This window comes from Cyprinodon tularosa, unplaced genomic scaffold (genome assembly GCF_016077235.1).
Source record: "Cyprinodon tularosa strain WSP-4 unplaced genomic scaffold, ASM1607723v1 ctg164, whole genome shotgun sequence".
Lineage (NCBI taxonomy): Eukaryota > Metazoa > Chordata > Actinopteri > Cyprinodontiformes > Cyprinodontidae > Cyprinodon > Cyprinodon tularosa.
The window spans coordinates 1,152,598-1,177,298 of record NW_024038475.1 but is presented as its reverse complement, the minus strand read 5'-3'; the positions used below and the strand labels follow the sequence as shown (position 1 = coordinate 1,177,298).

Sequence of the window (24,701 nt, the reverse complement as noted above, 5' to 3'; positions counted from 1 at the left end):
TGTGTTTTCGGGTGGGTTTTCCCTCTTGGAGGCATGGTGGAGCTGCTTTGTTCCCGCTGATCGCGGCGGGTGTGGCTGCGGGGCGGGTGGGGGGTGGCTTCTGGCCGGCGCGCGTCGGGGGGCCAGGGTGGCGGAGCTGCTTCGGCCGTGTGTCGGGGGCTGGTGCGGGACGCGACTGTGCTGCTCTGGCTTCATCCGGTGGGGGAACGGCGTGGTTCGCTGCTGGGGGGGAGTGATTGCGCCGGCTGCGGTCTGCTCTTCTTGCGGTCGGGCGCCGGGCAGCTTTTCTGCTCTTGGGTTAATTCTGTGCGCGGTGTGTTGCGTTGCGCGCTGTTGGCATCGGTCTTGGTGGGGTGGGGCCGCGCTTTAAGCCTGGGGGGAGTTTTGGGGAGGTTCCGCGGCGCACGCGGCCGGTTCGCTGCGGATGCGCGTGGGCCTCCCGGGCCGCCTGTGTGTTTTTCCTGGGTGGTGCGGTCACGTCGGGTGTTGCGGCCGGTCGCCGGGGTTTGGTGCCGGGGGGTGGGGCGTGTTTCGGTGCTCTGTGGGGCTAGGGTGTTTCGGTCGGTGCCTTGGGGGGGCAGGTGTTCGGTACCAGGCCCTACTTCAGGGTGGCCGGCCTTGTCCCCGCGGCTCCCCGGGGCACCGGCATGGCGGTGGCTGGGGGGCTTCTTCGGGGCTGTCTCTCCTCCTCCCTTGGTGGGGGTCTGATTTCCGGGGCTGGCCCCTCCTTGGTGCCTTCACTCTTGGGGTCCCTTTGGGCGCCTGGGGCTTTGGGTCTCCAAGCGCTGGACTCAGTGCTCTGGGGGTGGGGGGGGGTGCCTCTCCGGCTCTCCACAACCACTATTGAGCATTTTTCTTCTATAGATAAACTTTACATGCACAAGTGCACCCTCACAAACAACTACAGGTGCTTGGCTCCAGGTACTTAGAGATTCACTTCCAAACAGAAACCCCACATTCATGTCTTCAGGTAACACAGAGTACATGTCAGACTTAATAATATTACTTTAGCGATAGTTTCAAGGTGTTGCTTTATTGTATATCTCGTACCATGTCTTTCGGTTGTGCTGTTCTTTTTTCATTTAGTTACAGGTGATGAAGCAGACTGAAAATATTTTGTCATTGTCTCCTTTCTATCTCTTCTTTCTTTCATCTTTTCTCCTTTTTTTCCCCTTTCTTCTACTGTTTTTCTGCTCTATTTACATTGCAGTGTCCATATAAACTGTAAAACTCCCTGCATAATTATAATAAAGCAATTTGTATGCATGAAACAAGTGGAGCAATATGGCAATTGCCATACTGCTACACTTGTAAAAGTAAAATGTATTGGGCTCTTTTTGGCATCAAGACAATTATTCTTATTGCCACATTGCCAGACAGGACACTGTTAAAAAAAAATAAAAGGTTTGGACACTAAATTAAAGTGCAGTTGATTGTGAGTAAGATGTAAGTACATTTTAGAATAGAATATGAAATCTTTTTTTTTAGGAGGGGGTCATCATAAACATGTTTTCTATGGATTGTAGTTAAGGGAGTTCCGGATGAGATGGTTTGTTAAGGAGGGGGACCAGTCTTTGATGAGATTCATGACATATGTGAACCAGGGGTAGAACAGCTCCGGCTGCCTTGTTGCTCCTGTTATGATGATATTCAATGAAGCTTCTGAAGCAGGGTACGGTGGTGCCGTAATGATTCCTCTGGAGAACAAAAGAAAGAAACAGGATATGAAACCTAGCTGGTACAGTTCACAATGGAAAATTTCTTAGAATATGTATTGTAAGGTTTTAACAAACTTGACGGCGTTCACTGCTGATTCAGTGTCAATAAATCCGAGAGTGCATAACGAGACGGACACGTTGCTTTTCTTCATTGCAAGTTCGTGACTGAGGGAGCCAAAGAATCCATTCAAGGCAGCTTTTGTTGCAGTGTATGGGGCTACAAAAGGATTGCTCACTTTCCCTACAAACCAAAGACAAATACCTGAATACACTACAGAGTACTTGAGACTTAAAAAACTTACTTAAAAAAAAAAAAAAAAAAACAACAGATAGATGTCAAGTTATTTTGGTGAAAAGGTCTGTGGCTTCCTCTGAGTCTTTAGTTTAAAACTCTTTCACATATAATGAGAATTGGTGCTATAGTTCTAAATAAAGCAGCTTTTTGTGTTTTCCTGAAATAGACATTTAGTATATATTTATTGCTGTAAGTAAGCTGTTAAAAATTAGAGGATATACACTTATTAATCGATTACTGGAATAATCGTCAACTAATTTAGTAATAGATTAATCATTAACTGGAGTATGGACACTGTAAAACTGGCCTTTAGCTGACAGAGCGACCCACATAGAGCAGTAACTATACAACAAATGTACAAAAATATATAAACATTCTGCATTCAAATAATTTTTTTTTATCTATCAATCTATCCAGAACTCCTCAAATTTAAACATTTTAGTTTCACCTGGTTTAAATTAATACAAAGTCTTCTTTAAGAAACCTTTTGTTATCTGATTAATTTTAATTATTATTGACAGATTAATTGATTTACAAAAAGATTGTTAGTTGCAGCCCTAATGTAGACTTAATAAAAAGGAAACTAATAATTCTATATATTTTTTAGGCATATTGTAAAAACAAAATTATGATTTTCTTCTTGAAAAAAGGACATTTCTCAATTTCTTATTTAATGTGCCATTAACATACGCAGAAACACCAAAAAACATTAATATACCTCAAAAATTCTCACACATGGCAATTGATCTGCTTATATACTGGTTGGTTACTTTCTATTGGTGCTAGATATATTACCAAACTTTATGAATACCTCAGAAAATTCTCTTATAAATTTGAGCAAAAGTTTGTTAATTAAAGGTATAGTGGAGGAAGTGCTTTTCCCAGGTGAATTATTGTCAATCATTCTGGTGATATGTTTACGTAACGCCGTCCTATGTTCTTGTCCTCATTCTCACTTAACAGTGGGGAGTCTGACAAAGAGGAAAAATGTTCTTTTGGAAAGCAGGCTTTTATGAGTGATGCAAACAGCAACTCTTAAACAGAGCATGCACAAGGAGAAATGGGCTTGTGCAGACTCTCGCACAATTAATAGGTGTTCCCTCTCGTAAGCAGGTATAGGGTTGTGCATGTGCATATTTTTTTTTTAAGTGGAGAGGGCAGTTCTTTGCAAAAACTTGGGGAAATCCTCCGCTATACCTTTAATTGAGTAACAACTGTTAATGAACCTTACCTACTATTGATGACACTATTACCAAAGAGCCTTTACTTTGTTCCAAGGTGGGCAAGGCCCTCCAGGCCATTTGTATGTAGCTGAAGAAATTGGGCTTTATAAAACCCAGAAAGAGAGATAAAAGAAACATCAGGGCACCCTCTTGGTTTTTAATCGCTGCTAAACAATCAAAAGATTCCATTACCTTCATGAGCCACCTGACATGATCCACGTCTCCATTCCACATTGCAAAGCGAGTCACGCCAATGTGGTTGAGAACCAGATAGTCCAAGCCTCCCAGTTTCTTCACAGCAAAATCGATGACTTTGTCAGGGTCCGACTCAGAGGACATGTCTGCTGGTATGAAGAGAGCTTTCTGGGCTCCCAGACTCAAACACTTCTCAGTAACCTGGGAGTACAAATTAGAAAAACTCCACATAAAATACAGTCTAACATATTTATTGTGAAAGCATCTGATGTATATTTTATTACCGGTATATATATTTTGTCCATGTATCTCATTTACGTTTTTGCTTTTAATAAGCATTTTTCATTTTACTTCAGCATTATATAGCAAAATAAGCAGTAGTACTAAAAAACTGAGCAAAAAGACGAGAACTGACCTGCTCTAAAACCTTCTCCCTCCTTGCTGTGATAACAATCTGAGCTCCAAAGCGAGCATAATGATATGCCATTTGTTCACCGATGCCTGAACTGGCTCCTGTCACCAACACCTTGGCACCTTTGAGAGATGCTGAAATAAAAATAATGGGTATAAGAAGAAAAGCAAACTTTATTAGTAAATGTTGAATGTGAACTTTTATCTGTTCAGCACATTTCAGTTACATGACAACTCAAAGGGCTTTATGTGAACAAAACATAAGAAAAGAAAAGAGGAAAAGAGATTGCAGTGGGGAAGGAGAGGCAGTGAAAGAAAAATTGGATTAAAAACTTAAAGTAATGATGTTTCAGTTAGGAGTTCACTTAGGGTTTCAGCACTTTTACAGATTTTTTTTTTTCCTCCAGATTAGTGGAGCATGAGAACTACATGGTTTTGATTCTGGACTTTCAGAGTAGACAGGTATGGACATGTTTTTAAAGTTGAATGGTATTATTGTCATCCATATACATTTGTGGGTATAAAACATTTTTTGACCTTGAGCTGTGCTTGCAGCTCAGCAATCTGGATCTATTGTGAATGTATAGATATTTATTATCTAGAAACAATAAAAAGAAAGCTGAGGTGTGATTCATTTATATTGATCTTCATTCTTAGCTTTCCTAAAGGAATCATGGATGGTTCAATGTCAGCGTTACAATTATGTTTTTTTCCCCCAGGAACTTAAGGTGAAGGAACTTACGGTTTGGTTTGCAGGGAAATTTTCTGTTCAATGCAGTAATTATGTTTAAAATCAAACAAATTTATTTTTTGTAATAATAACAATTGCAGAATTCAATTCTTTAATTGAATCATCAATTTTTTACTTAAAAGCATATAGCTAACTCGTGTATAGGCTACCTGTCAGTAATTAACAATGCATACCAAAGGTTAAAGGGTATGGTTTAATTCAACAAAGACTTTCCATCATACTCTATTTATGATTTAAAACCCCTGAGATGCTTAAATCTTCTAGATCTTAATAAAATCCTAAAAATGTTTAGAGTGCCTGGTGTTAACCTGTATGGAGCAAAGAGTCACACTGTTATGGTTCTCATTTGTTGTGACTCTGAGTTTTCTGTTATCAGTTGTTTTGTTTTTATTTTCCATAATAGTCTAGCATTCTTTAGTTACTCTCTGTTGCCCCCTTGTGATTGTTTTCTTTCGCCTTAGATTCCCTCTTGCCAGTTCCACCCACACCTGCTCCTCATTCAGCTCGTTAGTCCATCCTTTGTTTTGTTCTCCTTAAATACTCCACCTCTGCAGTCACTCAGGGCTGTTTCCTTCTCAATGCTGTACTCATCTACTCAGCTCATCTCCCCGTGGCTCCTCAGGCTCGTTTTTCCCCTGATGTCTCCATGGTTTTTGGTTTGTTAAACTTTTTAGTTAGATTTCTGGATTTTTACCTGTTTCCTTGTTCTTCAATTAAACCTGTCAGAACTACATTTGCTTCACTCGTTTCTGCATTGGGTCCTCGAGCAACCTCACCACCCATTGTTGACAGAAGGAACCAGCCAGGATGGACCCAGCAGAGTCTAACTTGGCAGGAAGCATGACACACTTTCTGGAGAACTGTCGTTTCACACTGGACAGGATTGCCACTCTCAGCCCTCCTTGGAGACGGGTATGTGCTGCAGCCGACCTTAAAAGGATTTTAACCCCCCAAACAACTCTCCTGTCATCCCTAGGGTTTCTGGACATTTTAGAAGAGGTGGAGTGGAATCACAAGGCTGCTTTAGCTCAGCTTTTTAATAAACATCCACCACGGCAACCTCAATCACCTGCAGCAGCTGCTTGCTCAACTTCTCCATTAGTTCCTTCCACTTCTCCCTCAGCTTCTACAGACTCTCCTCTGCCAACTGCTCCCTCCAGGCGTAAGCATCGCCTTTCTCCAGACCCCATCAGCGGTCCAGTTTCCCTGGCTCCAGACCCCATTAGCGGTCCAGTTTCCCTGGCTCCAGACCCCATTAGCGGTCGGGTTTCCCTGGCTCCAGAGCCCATTAGCGGTCGGGTTTCCCTGGCTCCAGAGCCCATTAGCGGTCGGGTTTCCCTGGCTCCAGACCCCATTAGCGGTCGGGTTTCCCTGGCTCCAGACCCCATTAGCGGTCGGGTTTCCCTGGCTCCAGAGCCCATTAGCAGTCCGGTTTCCCTGGCTCCAGAGCCCATTAGCGGTCGGGTTTCCCTGGCTCCAGACCCCATTAGCGGTCGGGTTTCCCTGGCTCCAGACCCCATTAGCGGTCGGGTTTCCCTGGATCCAGACCCCATTAGAGGTCGGGTTTCCCTGGCTCCAGACCCCATTAGCGGTCCAGTTTCCCTGGCTCCAGAGCCCATTAGTGGTCCAGTTTCCCTGGCTCCAGAGCCCATTAGCAGTCCAGTTTCCCCAGTGCCTGAGCCCATTAGCGGGGCAGTTTCCCCAGTTCCTGAGACGCCTGAGCCCATTAGCGGGGCAGTTTCCCCAGTGCCTGTGACGCCTGAGCCCATTAGCGGGCCTTTGAGCCTAGCGCCAGAGACCCCTGAGCCCATTAGCAGGCCTTTGAGCCTAGCGCCAGAGACCCCTGAGCCCGCTCAGAGCCGTCCAGATATCCCTGAGCACAGTAATAAAGGGATCTCTGAATTAAAGCTCAGCGGGCGCTCCAAGCCTCCAAGGCCACTCAACGAGCGCTCCAAGCCTCCAAGGCCCCTCAGCGGCGCTCCAAGCCTCCTCGGAGGCTGTTCCAGTGCCGCAGTCGGCGGCCCCCTCGGAGGCTGTTCCAGTGCCGCAGTCGGCGGCGCCCTCGGAGGCTGTTCCAGTGCCGCAGTCGGCGTCCCCCAAGGTTCCTGCTGCGTCTGAGACGGCGTCCCCCAAGGTTCCTGCTGTGTCTGCGTTTGAGACGGCGCCCCCCAAGGTTCCTGCTGCTTCTGAGACGGCGTCGGCGGCCTCCTCTTGAGGCCTCCCTTCTTCAGAGACGACGTTGCGGGCGTCCTCAAAGGGTCCTTCTTCGCCGCCGGCCTCCTCCAGAGGCCCTCGTTCGTCCTCGCCTCCGGCCGCACGGCCAGCCTCCAGAGGCCCTCGTTCGTCCTCGCCTCCGGCCGCACGGCCGGCCTCCAGAGGCCCACCTTCATCCTCGCCTCCGGCCACATGGCCAGCCTCCAGAGGCCCACTTTCGTCCTCGCCTCCGGCCGCACGGCCAGCCTCCAAAGACTCTGTCTCCTCCCTGGCCACACGGCTGAACTCTAGAGAACTTAGGTTGCCCTCGCCCACCTTTTGTGGGTTGTTTTGTTTTTGGACTCTGTTTTGTTTTTGGTTTCTTGCCCTCCTTCCTGGTTTCCCCCTCCGCCCACCCCGGGTGGGTTGTTTTGTTTTTGAACTCTGTTTTGTTTTTGGTTTCTTGCCCTCCTTCCTGGTTTCCCCCTCCGCCCAGGGGGGGGTACTGTTATGGTTCTCATTTGTTGTGACTGTGAGTTTTCTGTTATCAGTTGTTTTGTTTTTATTTTCCATAATATTCTAGCATTCTTTAGTTACTCTCTGTTGCCCCCTTGTGATTGTTTTCTTTCCCCTTGGATTCCCTCTTGCCAGTTCCACCCACACCTGCTCCTCATTCAGCTTGTTAGTCCATCCTTTGTTTTTTTCTCCTTAAATACTCCACCTCTGCAGTCACTCAGGGCTGGTTACTTCTCAATGCTGTACTCATCTACTCAGCTCATCTCCCCGTGGCTCATAGGCTCGTTTTTCCCCTGATGTCTCCATGGTTTTTGGTTTGTTAAACTTTTTAGTTAGTTTTCTGGATTTTTACCTCTGTTTCCTTGTTCTTCAATTAAACCTGTCAGAACTACATTTGCTTCACTCGGCTCTGCATCTGGGTCCTTAAGCAACCTAACCACCCATTGTTGACACACACAGTAGTGCAGCAAGTCTTTAAGAAACAGACAGCATGTCAACCTAATGCAGGGTGGATACAGCAACAGGGCTGTGCAATAAGCACTTCCAAGCGGCTACTAAATATATCACGTGTTTAAATGAATATTTTTGATTTTGCCTAATTTTCTAAATCAAAACATAACATTTTGTTTTGTTGAAATGAAAGATTTATATTTTTTAGTAGCAAAATTGTTGATTATTTTGTGTTTATTATAAGCAGTTAAAGTGTATAGCACAGTTTATTTAAAATCAAAAGTTTAATCAGTAAGAATCTCATACTAGATGCATGTCTAGCCTATACATATGTACAGATAAATAGGTTGAAATTATTTACATTTCAGTTCAATTCCCACTTATTGGCTTAACAAACGAATACCTTACGGAAGTTGTTAAAATCAAGTCAACAGCTTTCTTACATTTTATATTGAGATTTCTAGACAGGAATAGTGGTATTTTTGTATTGCAATTAATAAAAAAAGTCGTTTTTTTATGGAGACACTGTAAAGTTATTAGGTGTTTATGTGCAGCTGTATCAACTATATGTGACAGTAGCTGTAGATAGAAGCAGCAGAGGTAAATCAGTCCTCTCTTTTAGATATTAAAAAGGCATATTAGTAAAGCACATTGCATTGACAATGTAACCTAATGTTTTTTTTTTCAAGAATATCACAAAAAAGGGAAAAAAAAAGAGGATAATAGCGTTGCATAAAAAGAAAGTCCATTGAAAATATTTTCTATTTATAACTAGTGTAATTTTTTGTTACAGCTATTTATTTGTGTTTGTCATATTAGTTAATTTGGATTATAATTAATATACATAGACAAGTTGAAACTATATGTGCAGTATATGCACTCACTACTTTGTTTAAGGATCTTTTTTGCATGAATCTATACTCTGTGGCATGCAGTCTGTTAAATTGAAACAGAAGGTGTACTTGCAATCTTCACAGCATTTTAGTCGCCTGCAGTGTGAGCTCTGGTGTTTCTCCTCTTCCTCTTGACAATACTCCAAATATTATCTATGGGGTTTAGGTCAGCTTAGTTCGCTGACCAATCAAGCCCACTGACACCATGGTCATTTTCCTTATTCGCCTTAATGTCATATTAACTCAATTAACACTAATGTTGAACATTTCTACCTTTTTATAATTTGTGTGCATTACCATATTAAGATTTACAGCATGTATTCAATTAAATACTTACCTTTATAGTCTGTATTCAATACTGAATTTTAGGGCTGCAGTGAACAATTATTTTTGCTCGTCGATTAATGTCTCATTTATTTTTTTCAAAGAATCAATTAATAATCAGATTGCAAAAGGTTCCTTAAAGAAGATTTTTGACAGAATCAAACCAGGTGAAACTAAAACTTTTCCAATTAAGGAGTTCTGAATAGAGAATATTGACAGATGAAAGTGTTTTATCTTTAATGCCATATTTTTATTATTTTTTTTTTATATATAATTGCAGCTCTAATTGGTTCTATACATTAATCGATTCTCAAATTAGTTTATGACTAATTTAATAATCAATTTATTGTTGCAGCCCTGCTATAAATACTTTTATAGTCTGTTTTAATTGCCATATTAACCTTTACAGTCTGTATTCAACACTACATTTACCTTTACAGTGTGTTGCTAATTAAACTTTACAGTCTGTATTTGTTACCTTATTTACTTCAGAGTCTTTGTCCCCTAATTTACCAGATGATTTGACATCAACCATCATGGTGTAAATGTATGTGCCCCTGTGCTGTAATTATATCACCATACTCTAAAGTTAATGAGAAAAAGTTATACAGTAGAAAGTAAAGCCTAATGCATTTGTTTAACTTACCTGGATCAAAACTTGGCCCAGTCCACTTCACAGCTATGTAAGCAACACTAATGCTAAGAATCAAGATTTTTAAAAACGCTCCCATTCTGTAAACTTGATAAAGTCAGACTCTATGCAGTTAGTGTGTGTGTGTTTCAGCTTGCACGTAAGGCACCATAATAATGCGTCTGTTTCACACCCTTCCTGTTTTCCCCCTTTTTCCGGACTCTAAGGAGGTGTGGCCTGTAAAACAGAGTCCCATTTGACTAGAATCTGCCCCTCCTTCCTATTCATGTTCTGTGAAAACTTGTGAAAAAAGGCTGATTATGTCTCCCAAAACAAATGAATTAAACAGCAATCTCTGATATGTTTTCATCAGTATTTGTTTGGCTTTGTTGTTTGTGCGGAAAATATTAACCAAGTTATATTTATACAAATATATATATATATATATATATATATATATATATATATATATATATATATATATATATATATATATATATATATATATATATATATATATATATATATATTCTTTGAAATTAAACATAGATATTTGTGTGACTCTGTTTTTTTTCTTGAGTGGTGTATGATTGGTTAGAAACGGTGGTCAGATCAGACAGCTTGCGTTAAATGGAAAGTGGCCAGAAGGAGGGCTGACAATGGTGATCTTTGATAAGCATCTGAATGTGGTTTAAATTTTAACAGTCTGTAAACCAACTCAGACTTTTGAACTGTTAACTCTGGATCTGTGTTTTGGTACTGCTTGGAGCATAAGCAAAATGTTGCAGATTTTTAAATGTATTTTTTCTTTGTTCTCTCTCTTTTATAGGCTCTAAGTGGACCTAGGTGGGGCCTGGTGGGTGGAAAACAAATTCTGAAATTGTTGACATGCATCAGGTCTTAGGGTGTTAACATTGAAATATTTTGTGGAAAGCGATTTCAAAAATATATATATATTTTTTTTTTTTTACGTTACCTGCCCCTCAGTGGCCTAAATAACAATGTAGGAGTGATGGGTAAATACGTATATAAAAAAAAAATTTAAAAAATGCAAAAAACATCATAAAAGCAATATGTTATGGATTACTGAAGAGCTGAGTCTGAAATGTGGAACTGGACATGATTAAAATACTGTAACTGTAAAGGAAACTTTATTTCTGCTTCCTATCAGTGGTGCCACTAAGGAGGGGCCTTGGAGGCGTGGCTGAATAAAGTGACTGTAGTTCAAACTCACCACAGACTTACAGGCATAATATTTTCTGATTAAGAATTTATGTTTTTTAAACTTTAAAAAGAAAATCTATATAATTGCCTCCGCCAAAGAGGTTATGTTTTTAGGAAAGTTTGTGTGTTTGTCTGTCTATCTGTCTACAGGATGGCTTAAAAAACATTTAAACTAAATTCTTACTGGAGATGCGCCTCGTGCTAAGGAACGATTCATTCAATTTGGTAATGATACAGATCATGTGTGACAAAACATGATTAATTTATTAATTATACCCATAAAATATGACTGATAACAATGATATTGAAGCCATTATAATGCATATTAAGGCTCTTCTCCTTCCAAAGAAAGGAATAGCTCACCTTGGCTGACTGAAATCCTTCTTTTTTAACAACCTAAATGTGTGAGTCTCGCTTTAAGAGCACGTCTATATGTTTTGCAGTGAGTCCAATGCTCCTATTACAAGCACACACTTGAGAGAAGTTATATTTATTTTGTTCTGTTTCTATTATCATAATTTTTCTGACATGTGGGAATATCATACATTAACAACATACATTAACAACACGTTAGCTTATATTAGTTGGGTAAACCAATGCAAAGATTATTAAATCAGTCACTTTGTCCTTAAGGATCAAGAGCCTGGTGTGTATCTCCAGCAGTGTAAAGGTAAAGGTACACCCTGGACAGGTCGGCAGTCTATCACAGGGAAACATAGAGACAAAAATGCATGCACACGCTCAAGAGCAATCTTACCTGGAGACACTCACGAAAAGTTATAATTAGAAGGCTTTTATTGACATGAGGGTAATAAGTTATGGGGGGCTCGGACCCCGGCAAAAGAGATGGCATCCTCTGATGTATAGAGTAGTCTTCCCTATAGGGACCTCACTGGTGGTGGAATAGGCCAGAGGATGCACATGGGACAGGGCGACTGCACTGTATTAAGGAGAGGATTACCATGGTGACATTTGGGGGAACAACCTCCTTCCCTCAGAGCATTGAAAATGGGTCGAGGCTGGGTCGTCCAACATGACAATGACCCGAAGCACACAGCCAGGATAACCAAGGAGTGGCTCTGTAGGAAAATAATCAAGGTTCTGGTGTGGCCTAGCCAGTGTCCATACCTAAACCCCATAGAGAGTCTTTGAAGGGAGCTAAAACTGTGTTTTTCAGCGACATCCAGAAACCTGACTGATCTAGAGAAGCTCTGTGTGAAAGAGTGGGCCAAAATCCCTCCTGCAATGTGTGCAAACCTGGTGAAAAACTACAGAAAATGTTTAACCTCTGTAATTGTAAACAAAGGCTACTGTACCAAATATTAACATTGATTTTCTCTGGTGTTTAGATACTTATTTGCAGCTGTGTCTTACAAATAAATAGTTAAAAAAAATCATATATTGTGATTTCTTGACTTTGTTTTTTAGATTATGTCTCTCACAGTGGACATGCACCTATGATGACAATTTCAGAACCTTCCATGATTTCAAAATGGAAGAACTTGCAAAATAGCAGGTTGTTCAAATACTTATTTTCCTTTCCTTTTTAAATATAACTCTGGTTTACAACAAGATTAGCAGTGGCCCCAATGAAAAAACAGCAAGAAAATATCCTAATTCAATAGTGGTAAAAATGTGATTATCTTGGTGATACGAGGCTAAGCAAATTAGGACAACAATAATAATAGATAACAAATAAAGTCAGGAACAAAATAAAACAAATTATACTTTGTGTGGAGAATTTAAAAATAACAGTTTTATGTTCTGATGGTCAGGATTTTATTCATAGCATGATTTATTACTGTTATAATGATCAAAGGGAAATAAAAAGTTACAGTATTAATAATTAACAAAGTATTTTGGTATGGTTTGGTAAATGTTTTTTTATTTTTATTTAAGCTAATGTAGGCTAGAACCTTAATTTTATCTGTAGAGGGCGATGCTGTACCAAGATGTATCCAAAGCCTTCAAGATAAATTACTTCAAATTCATGTTATTCTAACTAAATAATTAAATATGATTTATAATCACTTAAATTGCAATAACAGTGCCTGTGCCACAAAGAAATTAAAGAATCATTGCTTGATTCCAAGTGCCACTTTTAAAACTTAATGATTAAAAAAAAATAAAAAATCTGTTCAAAATAAAAGAAAGTAAAAGATGAAATTAGCACTTAATGATCAAAGTTCAACAAACCTGGAGCTTCATCCACCTCTGCTAAAAATCACATATAAAATAAACTAGTTGGAGTTATGTTAGTCTGTATACATCATATTCTGTTCTCCAATTGTCTGTTGAGGTTGAAATCTGTTTTTTAGCAGACTTTAATGTCTTTTTATGTTTTTGCTAATCATCATGTTAGAGTAAATATTTAAAGAACTAAGTGAACAGATGCAATGTACAATTTTTTGTTAAAACCTAGAAATTAACGAGTTTAAATGCTTTTTGCACTTCTGTATCTTACTATTTAATTAAAGGATAAGAAAAACAATGTGCAAACGGGGGATAAACATGGGTAGCTTTCTAGTTTATCCTATTGCATGCTGCCCTCATGTGTTGTCATATATTTCCAATGGTATCATCTGCAAGACGGATAAATCAGTCGGTCGACATTGACATTTTTTTTTTGTATGCATTGGCCGATCTGTGCATGGGCTAATTCATAAGAGTGCATTCAGCAAGCGTGCCTTGAGATCTACATATGCCAGCTATTGTTTTGTTTTATGCTCTATTATTTTTTTGTAACTTGCGGCTTGTGTAGCAATCACTGCATGAAAAGTGGGATTTTCGTCAATATACGGCACTGTAGATTGTCGTGGAACTTCAGGTTAGCGGCAGTTTACGGCAATTTGCAGGCTTCGTCGAAAACTCCCGTAAATTGTCAGAAATTGACGTGGAATTTCTTAGGTAGTGTTCCCCCCATGCCTCCCCCCCATGGAATTCTAGGGGAGGCTTTAACATGTAAATGAACATGCTGTGAGCTATACAAATGCAAACCAGGGTTGCAGGGGGGGTTTTACCCCAAGTGACATCTTTCTGAGGAAGAAAATCTCTGATACAAAGAGATCAGGCTAGTATCAGCTAGTATAGCCTCTAGCCTCTCACATTTTAGCTTGAATTGATTTATTTAATTAAAGTATAGAGACCAAAACAGATCTTTAGCTGACAGAGCAATACATTTAGAGCAGTAATTATTTTTTAAAAAAAATTTGCATTTAAGATTCAAAATAAAATATTGTCTGTCAATATGCTCAATTCACAATAACTTAAGTGGAAAAGTTTCAAGAAATGAGTCTGAGATGATTTACTTTATAACATGGCGCATTATCCTGTTGGAAGTAGCCATCAGAAGATTGGTACACTGTGGTCATAAGGTCCGGCCAGGTCAAGATCCGCAATTGCAATTGCACCAAACAGGAAAAAGAACATCGACAAATTCCGGTTCGTCAAATTAAAATATAGCAGCAACAGATCGGTGACTAGAAATTATAGCACAATTCTTATAAATATCTAAAAAAAAAAAAAAAAAAAAAAAACTAACACCGTTTATTTAAATGATTGGATCCAAACTATTGGTTATTCACCAACCAGGAAGCAGATTTCTCATCTCCATTAAAATATTTATTTTATACCGAGGGACTTAAAGTTTAATCAAATCCAGTTAAAAGAAACTTCTTATTACAGGAATGAAAAGAGATGCTAAGTTGTAGAGAACAAGTTCATAAAAAAAAAAGCAGTTTTGAATTATCCTTATCTCTGTTACAAAAATCTACAAATATATATATATATATATATATATATATATATATATATATATATATATATATATATATATATATATATATATATATATATATTTGGGCAGAAACTGAACATATGCTGGATGATGGTGGGATTTTTTTAATATGTCATATTAAATTAAGCGCTCACAGGGTTCATACAGGAATGAGTGACTCTAATTTAATGCTATTTTAATGCTATTAGAAATGATTTTAATGCCATCAACAAGAATCATGTACTCAAGTTATTAGTGTACATGAAATATGAAGGAGCTGTAAGCAGAGTTCCATGACTCCTGTATGTATGTAAACACACACACACACATATATACGTATATATATATCCTCTAGCTTTTTCTCCGCCTCGAGCTTCCTTTCCGAACATACGGCTTTATAAACAGTTCCACGCAAATTAATAGCGATATAATATCTGACGAAATTGTTTTTAGAAGCATTTTTATTAAAGAATCATAAATGCAACGATAAACATATTTAATTAATTTTAGTGCCAATTAAGGCCTTGATTAAAAAAAGAATTATGAATTGTAGTTATTTTTAATGATCCACGGAAACCCTGGTTCATCGAGGAAACCCCGTTGACTTCTCTCATTGGCCCCGGAGGATTGCATGTGGATGGTCGTTTGGTGCATGGCGCGTGTTTTGAAGCTGCTTATGGAGAAATGTCTTGGGCCGTGAGTAGTGAGGAAACAGGAAGCGATTCTTGTGGGATGGAAGAGGGAAATAGTGACAATGAAGGTTGGAAGATAGCAACATCAAAAAATGAGAAAAAGCGGAAAAAACAGAGATCAGTTCAAGGGGAATCTAGTTCAGAACAATCCAGTGATGATCATTCCATACATTCCACAGCACAACAAAATGAATTCAAAGTCATATTCAAAGTCGTTAATCAGGCAGACTCTTTTACAAATTGGAATCCGGTTCACTTAACAAAAACCATCAATAAACTTGTCGGAGAAGTCAGAGGTGCCAGAATTCTGTACAGTGGAGACCTGCTAATTAACTGCAGAGACAGCGCCCAGCAAGGCAAAGCAATACGGATCAACAAAATTGACGGGATAAGAGTTCAGTGCAGCCTAATGGAGAACAAAAAGATCAGCAGGGGAGTCATTGGAGGAGTTCCTCTAAAAATTTCTGAAAAAGAGATTCTGGAAAACATAAGCGGTGCAAAAGTAAAAGAAGTAAAACGGTTAAAAACAACAAGAAACGGAGAAAGATCTGACAGTTTATCAGTGCTAATTAAATTTGAGGAAGAGCAATTACCAAGCAAAGTATTCATCGGTTACATAAGCTATAATGTCAAAATCTACAATCCTCCACCATTGAGATGTTTCAAATGCCAAAAATTCGGTCACATTGCAGCAGTTTGTAAAGGGAAACAGAGGTGTGGAAGGTGTGCAGGAGAACATGAGTACGGAAAATGTGGAAAAGAAGCTAAAATAAAATGCTGTAATTGTGGTGGAGAACATACTGCTGCCTATCGCGGCTGTGAAGCAAGCAAAAGGTCTGAGGAAATTAAAAAAATGAAATTTGAGCTCGGAATAACCTACGCTGAAGCTGCAAAAAGGATCCCATCTCAGTCAGAAAAACCCAAACCTACAGTTCAACACACGGCAAATTCCAAACCTCTAGAGAATCAAAAAATTGATGAAGACTCACTTATTGTTAAAAAGACAAATTTTGTTCTTTTCATGGTAGAAGTAATTAATTGTACTGCACAGACAACAAAAAAAAACGGAAAAAATCAAAATAATAGTGAAGGCTGCAGAAAAATATCTGGACATTAAAGATTTGAACTGGGAGATGGTTGGAAGTATGATGGGAGGACCGATGGGACCATCAGAAACTGGCAGAGTTAAGATGACCTAGAGTAAATTAAAAATTATATGGGCAAATGTGATTTAGTATTATGTTGGTTTAAGTTACACAGGTTTTTTTTTTTTTTTTTTTTTTTTTTTTTTTTTTTTTTTTTTTGGGGGGGGGGGGGGGGGGTGAATCGTTTTCTGTTTTCTTGCTTTACTCCATATCAGTTGGTGGCGGTAATGCACAATTCACAAGTCTGCCAACCGCCATAAAACCCCATTAGAAGAAGAAGAAGAACCCTGGTTCATCTGGCGCATGCCCTCTATGATCTCCAAGGAACTCAGAGCGGAGGGGACGGAGCCACAGCGGCGGCTGTAGGCTTTGCTTTGTGCAGGCGGTCTGGAGCGCAGCGGAGTGGAGCGCAGACGGAGTATGTGGGATTTCGGGGTAAAACTCCTCTTGGACGCGATGGCGACTCTGCATCGAACAAGACGAACTCAAAGAAGAGATGCTAGCGGTAAATATATGTTCGATTACTGCCTGCTAAGCTAAAAGCGGCCTAGCCTGAGCTATGGCTAATAGCAGCCTAGCTATTAGCCTATCTACCCTAGCCTTGCAAGAACAAGCTTTATTAAAGTGCATTTTTTGTGATTACAGGAAGCAGTACGCCGTCTTAACAACTCGGAGACTAATTGCAGGCGCTATGAACCGGAGCAAGGGTAAGATTTAAAGAATATGCTTTCATTCTGCGGTAAAAGGTAATGGATACCGATCATAGCTTAACATTTTGTTTTCACAGACCTCCTTTTTGCTCGGAGCCATAATCAGCAAGTCCAGATTTGCACGATGATGATAAAGACGACATTGTGTGTAAGTGACTTGTTTTAATGTTTTCTCCTTCCTTGTTACTGTGACTTGCGTTTGATTTTTTATTTATACCACTCTCATTTAATTGTTTTCCAGCTGCCTGTAACACGTATTTTCAGACGGTACGCAGGAGCTTCAGATATACGCTGCCAGCCACACGTTGCATGCGGAGGCTATCTGCTCGGAGTCGGGCCAGAAGAAAGAGGGTAAGACTTTATTTGGTGACTATTTTTCAGGTGCATTAATAGATGTGTTGTGTCCATACGCAGTGCGCTGATTCATTGTTTTTTTTTTAGCTGCTGAAAGCGAGGCAGAGTGTGCTAGCAGATGAGGAAGTGGAACTCTGGAAGTCCGCCTTCCTCGGTGGTGTCTCTGGATGGATTGTACGGTCGCCGCCATTTCGTAGGCCGGATCTCACTGAACTCTGTGTTAAGCTGCAGTCCCGGTTAGAAGCGATGCCGAAGTCCAGGGCCACGCACAGTAGGCGTCTGCACATCGGACCTGCCTCGGAGGGAATGCTGCCTGTTACCTCCAACCCCGAGGAAGCAAACGGACCGTTCACGGACTTTTAATTTTTAGAAACGCATGTGTTTGGATACGCGTTGTATATAGTTGTGTGTGTTTCAATAAAGCTCTTTCTTTGCATAAACAGCTTCCTGGCAAATGTTCATTTCCTGTATAAATTCATTCATGTCCTTGATGGTAGCATAATAATTGTGTAGTAGTGTAGGATAACATAAATACACACCATATGAATGAATAAATATATGAATGAATAAATAAATATATATATATATATATGAATAAATATATATATGTAAATATATATATATATGCCAACCAATCACGAGCGACTTAACTAGTTTAAAAAGAAGTGGTTCCGTCCAATACTCAGTAAGAAAATTAAAGCCTGGCGTGGCCACGTGTGGTTTTGCTGCCAATCACGAGCGATTTGATTTGTTTGAGAATAGTGGTTTCAGCCAATACTGAGAAGGTTATTCAAGCCAGACCTGGCCAGCCGCGCGGGTTTGCTGCATTCATATGCTAATTAGGGCCATTAGTACAGCTGATCGCTCTCCACATACGTCACGGTACGTTTTCGACAATTTGTGGCACGACAAACGCGGACAAGCACGGGTTGCAAATTGTCGGAAACTGACGAAAATCAGGCAGATCTGCGGGAGTTTACGGGGGTTTACGGGGACGAAAATCTCACTTTTCATGCAGTGAATCTGCAATCATTGTGTCATTTTTAACATGTAAATGGAGGAAGAAAGAGCAGTATCCCTCCAACAACCAGCACAATATGACAGCACTTCTGTCACATATTTTTTTTATGGAACATAATTGTAGGAGTTCTGGATGATGTAGTTTGTTGTCGAAGGAAACATCTCTTTGAATACAGTCACAACATATGTAAACGAAGGGTAGTAAAGGTCCGGCTGTCTTGTTGCTCCTGCAATGACGATGTTTAAAGCAGCGTCTGTGGCAGGATAGGCTGGTATCTTTGTGACGCCCCTGAGATAAGGAAAAACACAGCATGTTACTGTGGACATTAACTCAAGTACAACTGATGTTTTTCCCAACAATCCCTTGTGTACACAGCATAGTAACATATTTCACAAACCTGACTTTTTCCATAGCTGATTCAGTGTCAATGAGTCCCAGTGTGCATATTGAGATGGAAACATTGCTCTTCTTCATTGCCAGTTCATGATTAAGGGACCCAAAGAATCCATTTAATGCAAACTTTGTTGAGGTGTATGGTAAAGTGAAAGGACTTGTCATTTTAGCTGCAAACCAAAGACAAATGTGCCATTAAATTATGGATATTAAAAATAGCTCTTTTATGATCAGCTTGAGCTTAAATGGCAATATGAGTTTGGAATATGACATTTTTTTAAACAAGCCTTTATGGGTGTGGGGATAAGGATTTTTCCCTTATTTTTCCAGCCAGTGACTGGAAAAATAAGTGTTAAAGTTGTTTATATATAAATACCATCTATGTTTCATAGCTTAGGTGTAATTACAATACTGATAGAAACTTACCTAATAGTGATGAAACAACCACCAAAGATCCTTTACTTTGCTCAAGAGAGGGCAAAGCTCTCCAGGCCATCTGAGTGTAGCTGAAGAAATTTACCTTTAAAACACAAAAACACATAATAAAACATCAGGGCAATCCCCTGATTGTACGCACAGGGAGACTGTCTAAGTGATCCATTACCTTCATTAACCACCTGGTATGTTCCACATCTCCCTCCCACACGCCAAAGGGAGTCGGGCCAATGTGGTTTAGAACCAAGTAGTCCAAACCTCCCAGTTTCTCCAGAGCAAAATCAACCACCTTGTCAGGGTCAGATTCACTGGCCATGTCTGCTGCTATATAAAAAGCTTTCTGGGCTCCCAGACTTAGACACTTCTCAGCTACCTATGAAACACAAGGAGAAAAGTTTGATAGAACAGATTAACAGGACAACTGGAAACAACAGCTGAATGCAGGTTATTTTTACAAAGCATTTAGTTGTAATTCAGTGCTTTAAATGTAAGATAGCATGGACATGAACTAGATGACTGCGATGGGTTGGGATAGCAATTGTAAGTAAGAACGTCCTGCAGGTAGCATTAGGAAATTAGAAACAAATTAGGAGATTATGAAATTAAGGCGGGCTGCTCAGTGGTGCAGTTCCTTCCCAGCCGGGAGTCTTTCTGCATGGACTTTGCATGTTCTCGTTGAGCGTGCGTGGGTTCTCTCGGGGGTCTCTTTCCGGGTACTCCGGTTCCTCGCAAGCTAAATTCATGGCTTCTCTAAATTCTCCTTAGGTGTGAGCGTGCATGAATGGTTGTTTGTCTCTGTGTTGCCCTGCGATGGACTGGCAACCCATCCAGTGTGTACCCCGCCCTTAAGACAGCTGGAGATAGGCACCAGCTCTCCTCGCAACCGCACTTGGGATCAAGCGTGTCAGAAAATGGATGGATGGGTGAAATTAAGGCAGGATAAGTGGAATTAAAGCTGTAGTGATGATGAAGCTGATTTAGGAAAATGAATGAGATGAACAATTAAAATGGAAAAAAATATGAGGAGTTTTGAATGATGATGAGGATGATAGGTTTGGATGAAGGTCCAGGAAGCCCCCTAATAAACCTTCAGAAGGACTCGCGTGTTTTGTCAGGAGCTGATAATCTAGGATCCCCTCCTGGTTCTGTTACCCTGGTAATCAGATTATGGAAAAATCTGAAGACAATGGATGGTTGGACATGGAACGAAAACGGGTACGAATAAGTGATAAGAAGGGAAGAAAGGATTCAGGACAAAAAGGGGTAAATTAAGATAAATGAAGAGATTAGAAGGTTTTGAAAACATAGATCCGGAATCCTGAAAATGGGATAAGAGATAAAAATGGGTGAAAATAAAGGTGGATGTAGAATATGTTGGATTAGAAACTGTAGCAATGATACCTGAAAAAGTTAGCAGTATGAGAAGAAAATTGTAATGTAATAGAGCAGTGGTTCCCAACCAGGGGGTATTCGTACTCCTAGTGGTCAGTGAGTGCATTGCAAGGGGTACATGAAAATATTTAGTTTCTTAGGTAGTAAAATAAAATAGGGCTGGGATCTGTTTTGCTTTGTGAGGACCCAGCTGAAAAAATAAACAACCTTTTATCAACCAAAAAGTAGGTTTTTCTTATGTGTTTGAGTTCACCTTCAGCTGTGACACATCAAAATCAAGCAGAGGAAGAGACTGGATGTAGAGAACAGCCTGGGATCAGCTGTTTTTCACAATGAGCCACAGAGCTCATAAAAGCAGCTTAGGTGTTTTGATGAAAACAACGTAAAATGAATTAGAACTATAATTTTTGTTCTGTATTTTATTCCCAATTCATCGAGTTACTCAGAGGAGCTCCAGTTTTATAAATACAGGTTTATAATAGGATTTTATTTTGTATTTATTTCAATTCCTTACTAACTTCCAGGCAACATGTTTATGTTGTTTTTTTATTTGAGATGGAAACAATAAAATGCCCAATAATTAAATTCTCAAGTTAAAATATGGAGTAAAACAGTTTTTATTTTATAATCAGTTATTGTATGTTCCACTTTTGGACAATCATCAATACTTTTAAATGAGACTGGTACCCATGGTAAGACAAAATGCCCAAAGGGGTACAAGTCAAAATGTTTGGGAATCACTGGTGAAGAGGAATGCAGATAAGGAAGAATTAGACAAAAAGTACTGATGAATGAGGAAGTGAGGGGGAATGATTGAGATTGGTTAAAGAAAGCTAAAGATGGTTACTGGGTTGAGGGCAGAGATTAATGAAGGAATATCAGGATATAAAGCGGGAGCTCCCAAAATATTAATGCAACAGCCGTTGACCCCCTACGAAGCAATATAATTGCTTCTCTCTATATTTATTTATAGATATATATTATATTCTTTTTTTTATTCTAAATGACATATAATCATTTAATGTGTTTTATATTCTTTAATTTAATAATTCAGTTTTGAGTTTTATAAGTAAATGGTATATTTGATGTTCAAATTGTGTTTTAAATAAAAAAAAAAAGATACATCTACATATTTCGTACATATTACAGGGAACCCCCTGATATGAAGAATAAAAGTGTGTAGGGATGCAAGGACTATGAATACAACAAGTTAGAAGGATGAGAAGAAATAGTAATAAATAATCGAGTAAGGAGCAAAGACAGCGATAGGGAAAGAAGAAAAAGATAAACGATGCTGATTAAGCATGCTATCATGGAAAAGGTTTACTAATTGATAAGATTAGTAGATATGAGTGTGGACATTTTCCTGTTCATGGATCTAATGAGGATGATAAAGTCAGTGTGTTGGAAAACTGGTGTTTGGTTCTTCCCCTCCACATTCAGTAAAAATTGATTGTTATGCTACCTGACACTACATATTATAACCTGTTTGCAGACAACTGGCAACAATAGACAGAATGAAACAAGTTTGCCAAACCTCACCTGCTGTAAAACCTTCTCCCTCCTCGCTGTGATAATAATCTGGGCTCCAAAGCGAGCATAATGATATGCAATTTGTTCACCAATACCTGTACTGGCTCCAGTCACCAACACTCTGGCACCTTTGAGAGATTCTAAGAAAAAAAATCAAGAATTTTCAAAATACATATATATCCAATATTAGAAATATTCAAACAAGCACAGAACATATTGTTATTTGTGGCATATATATATATATATATATATATATATATATATATATATATATATATATATATGTGTGTGTGTATATTCAAGTTCTTAGAAATTTCTACAACAGCATAACATGTAGCTCTTATATGCAGTCTACTTTTCGTTGTATAGTTTTGCATGCAAAGAATATATAGGTTAACTCAGTCTACCATAGCTTTTTCGTTGGGAATACCTCTTATTTTTATGGGACACTCTAAAAACCATAAACCCAATCAAAGTCCCTCTCTGGTTGTTTCACGCTGATTGGAGCTCAAATGACTCAGTACAAAAGAAATGTCTACCCTGACCTTTAAATGATGCAGTTGCTTAAAAGATTACATGCCACACCCAAAGATATTAACACAGTGCTTTCAACTGTAGTGAAATCAAGTGAATATTTGTGTAAAATCTACTGTACAGTGTGTCTTTCTGGGCCGAATGAATGCTGCATTCTTTCTGTTTATTCCCCTGTGGAAAAGCAGATTATCTGCTGAAACAGTTAAAGATTATTTTGCTAGATATCCCAAAGCACTCATTAAAATCTCATAACCATTATTTTAATGCCTATTTCTTTTTTATCCAAGGCAGAGCAAAAGGCATTTTCAGCATATGATCACCAATACAGTTGAATAATTGTGTTTGCATAGTTCATATGCAAGCCAACAAATAGAACAAGTGTTGATATTGTATATAAAGTTGACAAATGTGACTAATAGTTAAACCATACATTTAAGAACTTCCAAGGAATTTCATATATGGACTGTAAATCAAACAGCCTTCATATTTAAATCTGTATTTGAGTTTGGAAAAATGTACAATTTGAGAACCTTGGACTATCAATGCAATGGATTTTAGAGCATGCCTGACTAATATTTAAAAAATCAGACAGGATGTGTTTTATTTTTCACAACAGAACCTCATTTAGCAGTATTTGGGTGATGGTGTTCTGCAGTTTTTACGTGTCCCTGTTCCAGCAAATCTACTAAAAGAGGTTCAAAATCTAATATTTAACCTAGGGCTTCCAGATGCACATAAAAAAATGCGAATCAGGATCCACCGATGACTGGAGTTTGAGACATTTGGTTTAGATTATAGCCTTTGAGCTAAGAATTTCTTGCAAAACAATAAGGACGTATGCTTTGCATGCACTCATTTTTTTCTTTGTAATTCATCAGAGCAAATTCATCAGTAACAGCTGACTTAATTCGTTAGAAAAAATCTTTTATAAGGTGCACTGTTCTATGGGACCCCCTTGTTTTCAAATCAACACTTGCCATGCAAAATAATTTATCTGTATACAAATAAACGATAAAAACAGGGCTGTGAATACACTTCTAATGAAGATCTGATCTATATTTTCAGTGCTGTATAATATTTTAGGCGTAATACTATTTTTTAACTCACCATTTCATTTCTACAGCTCAATGTTATGTTTTGGAAATTTATATGATTCACCTAAAATATGTCATGGCACATTTGAAGACTACTTTTAGGGTGCTGTGTCCATTATATAGAGTAATTTATTAAACAGTATGGTTTGCATTTTGTAAAAGACACAATGGATAAACATACTGAATTCAAATTTCTATGCTTCAGTTTTTCAGTCATAAATAAAAACAGCGCCTATACCTTAATCATTAACTTTAGACAAATATTTGGAAGGATTCTTTATGCACTAGGTCATGGTATCATCTGCAGGATTAACAACTCTCATCATCACCCACTAACAGTGATACTCCTACATGTTTCTTAAAACTTCAGGTTTGATCTAAACCAAGAAAAGAAGCAGATTATTTTTGATTTAACATACCTGGGTCGAATCTTGGTGCAGCCCACTGCATTGCTAAATAAGCAACCAAAACACTCACAATCACAAACGTTAAAATTTTTCCCATTTTGCAAACCTGTTGCAAGTTCCAGGCAACTCTTTCACAAATCTCTCTGAGCTGCAGAAGCTTTCACAATCTTTCACACTTCTGAGCAGCCCATTATATAATAGGTCCCCCACCCTCCTCAAACCCGCTCCCCCCTCCTCCATTTCTCTCTCTCTCTCTTTCTAGCTTTTATTAGCTTAAACAATCACAACAGTATTTTGTTTTTTTTTCCAACTTATTATATTATCAAATATTGTTTAGAAATTTTAATAATAATTTTCTCCCGAAAAGGCAAATGTTACATTTGAAACCACTG

General features: G+C 39.0%; 1 protein-coding gene across 1 annotated transcript; it reads right to left on the bottom strand.

The window, feature by feature from the left end:
- Positions 1-1,413: 1,413 nt before the first annotated feature.
- LOC119780686 (hydroxysteroid 11-beta-dehydrogenase 1-like protein) lies at positions 1,414-24,484 on the bottom strand. The gene is made up of 9 exons (XM_038280802.1): positions 24,322-24,484; positions 22,284-22,414; positions 19,519-19,722; positions 19,341-19,434; positions 3,847-3,977; positions 3,429-3,632; positions 3,245-3,338; positions 1,794-1,959; positions 1,414-1,697 (listed from the first exon to the last, which is right to left on the bottom strand). Exons 1-9 carry the CDS (start codon positions 24,404-24,406, stop codon positions 1,514-1,516), a joined length of 1,293 nt encoding a protein of 430 aa, XP_038136730.1. The 5' UTR covers positions 24,407-24,484; the 3' UTR covers positions 1,414-1,513.
- Between the last annotated feature and the right edge of the window lie 217 nt (positions 24,485-24,701).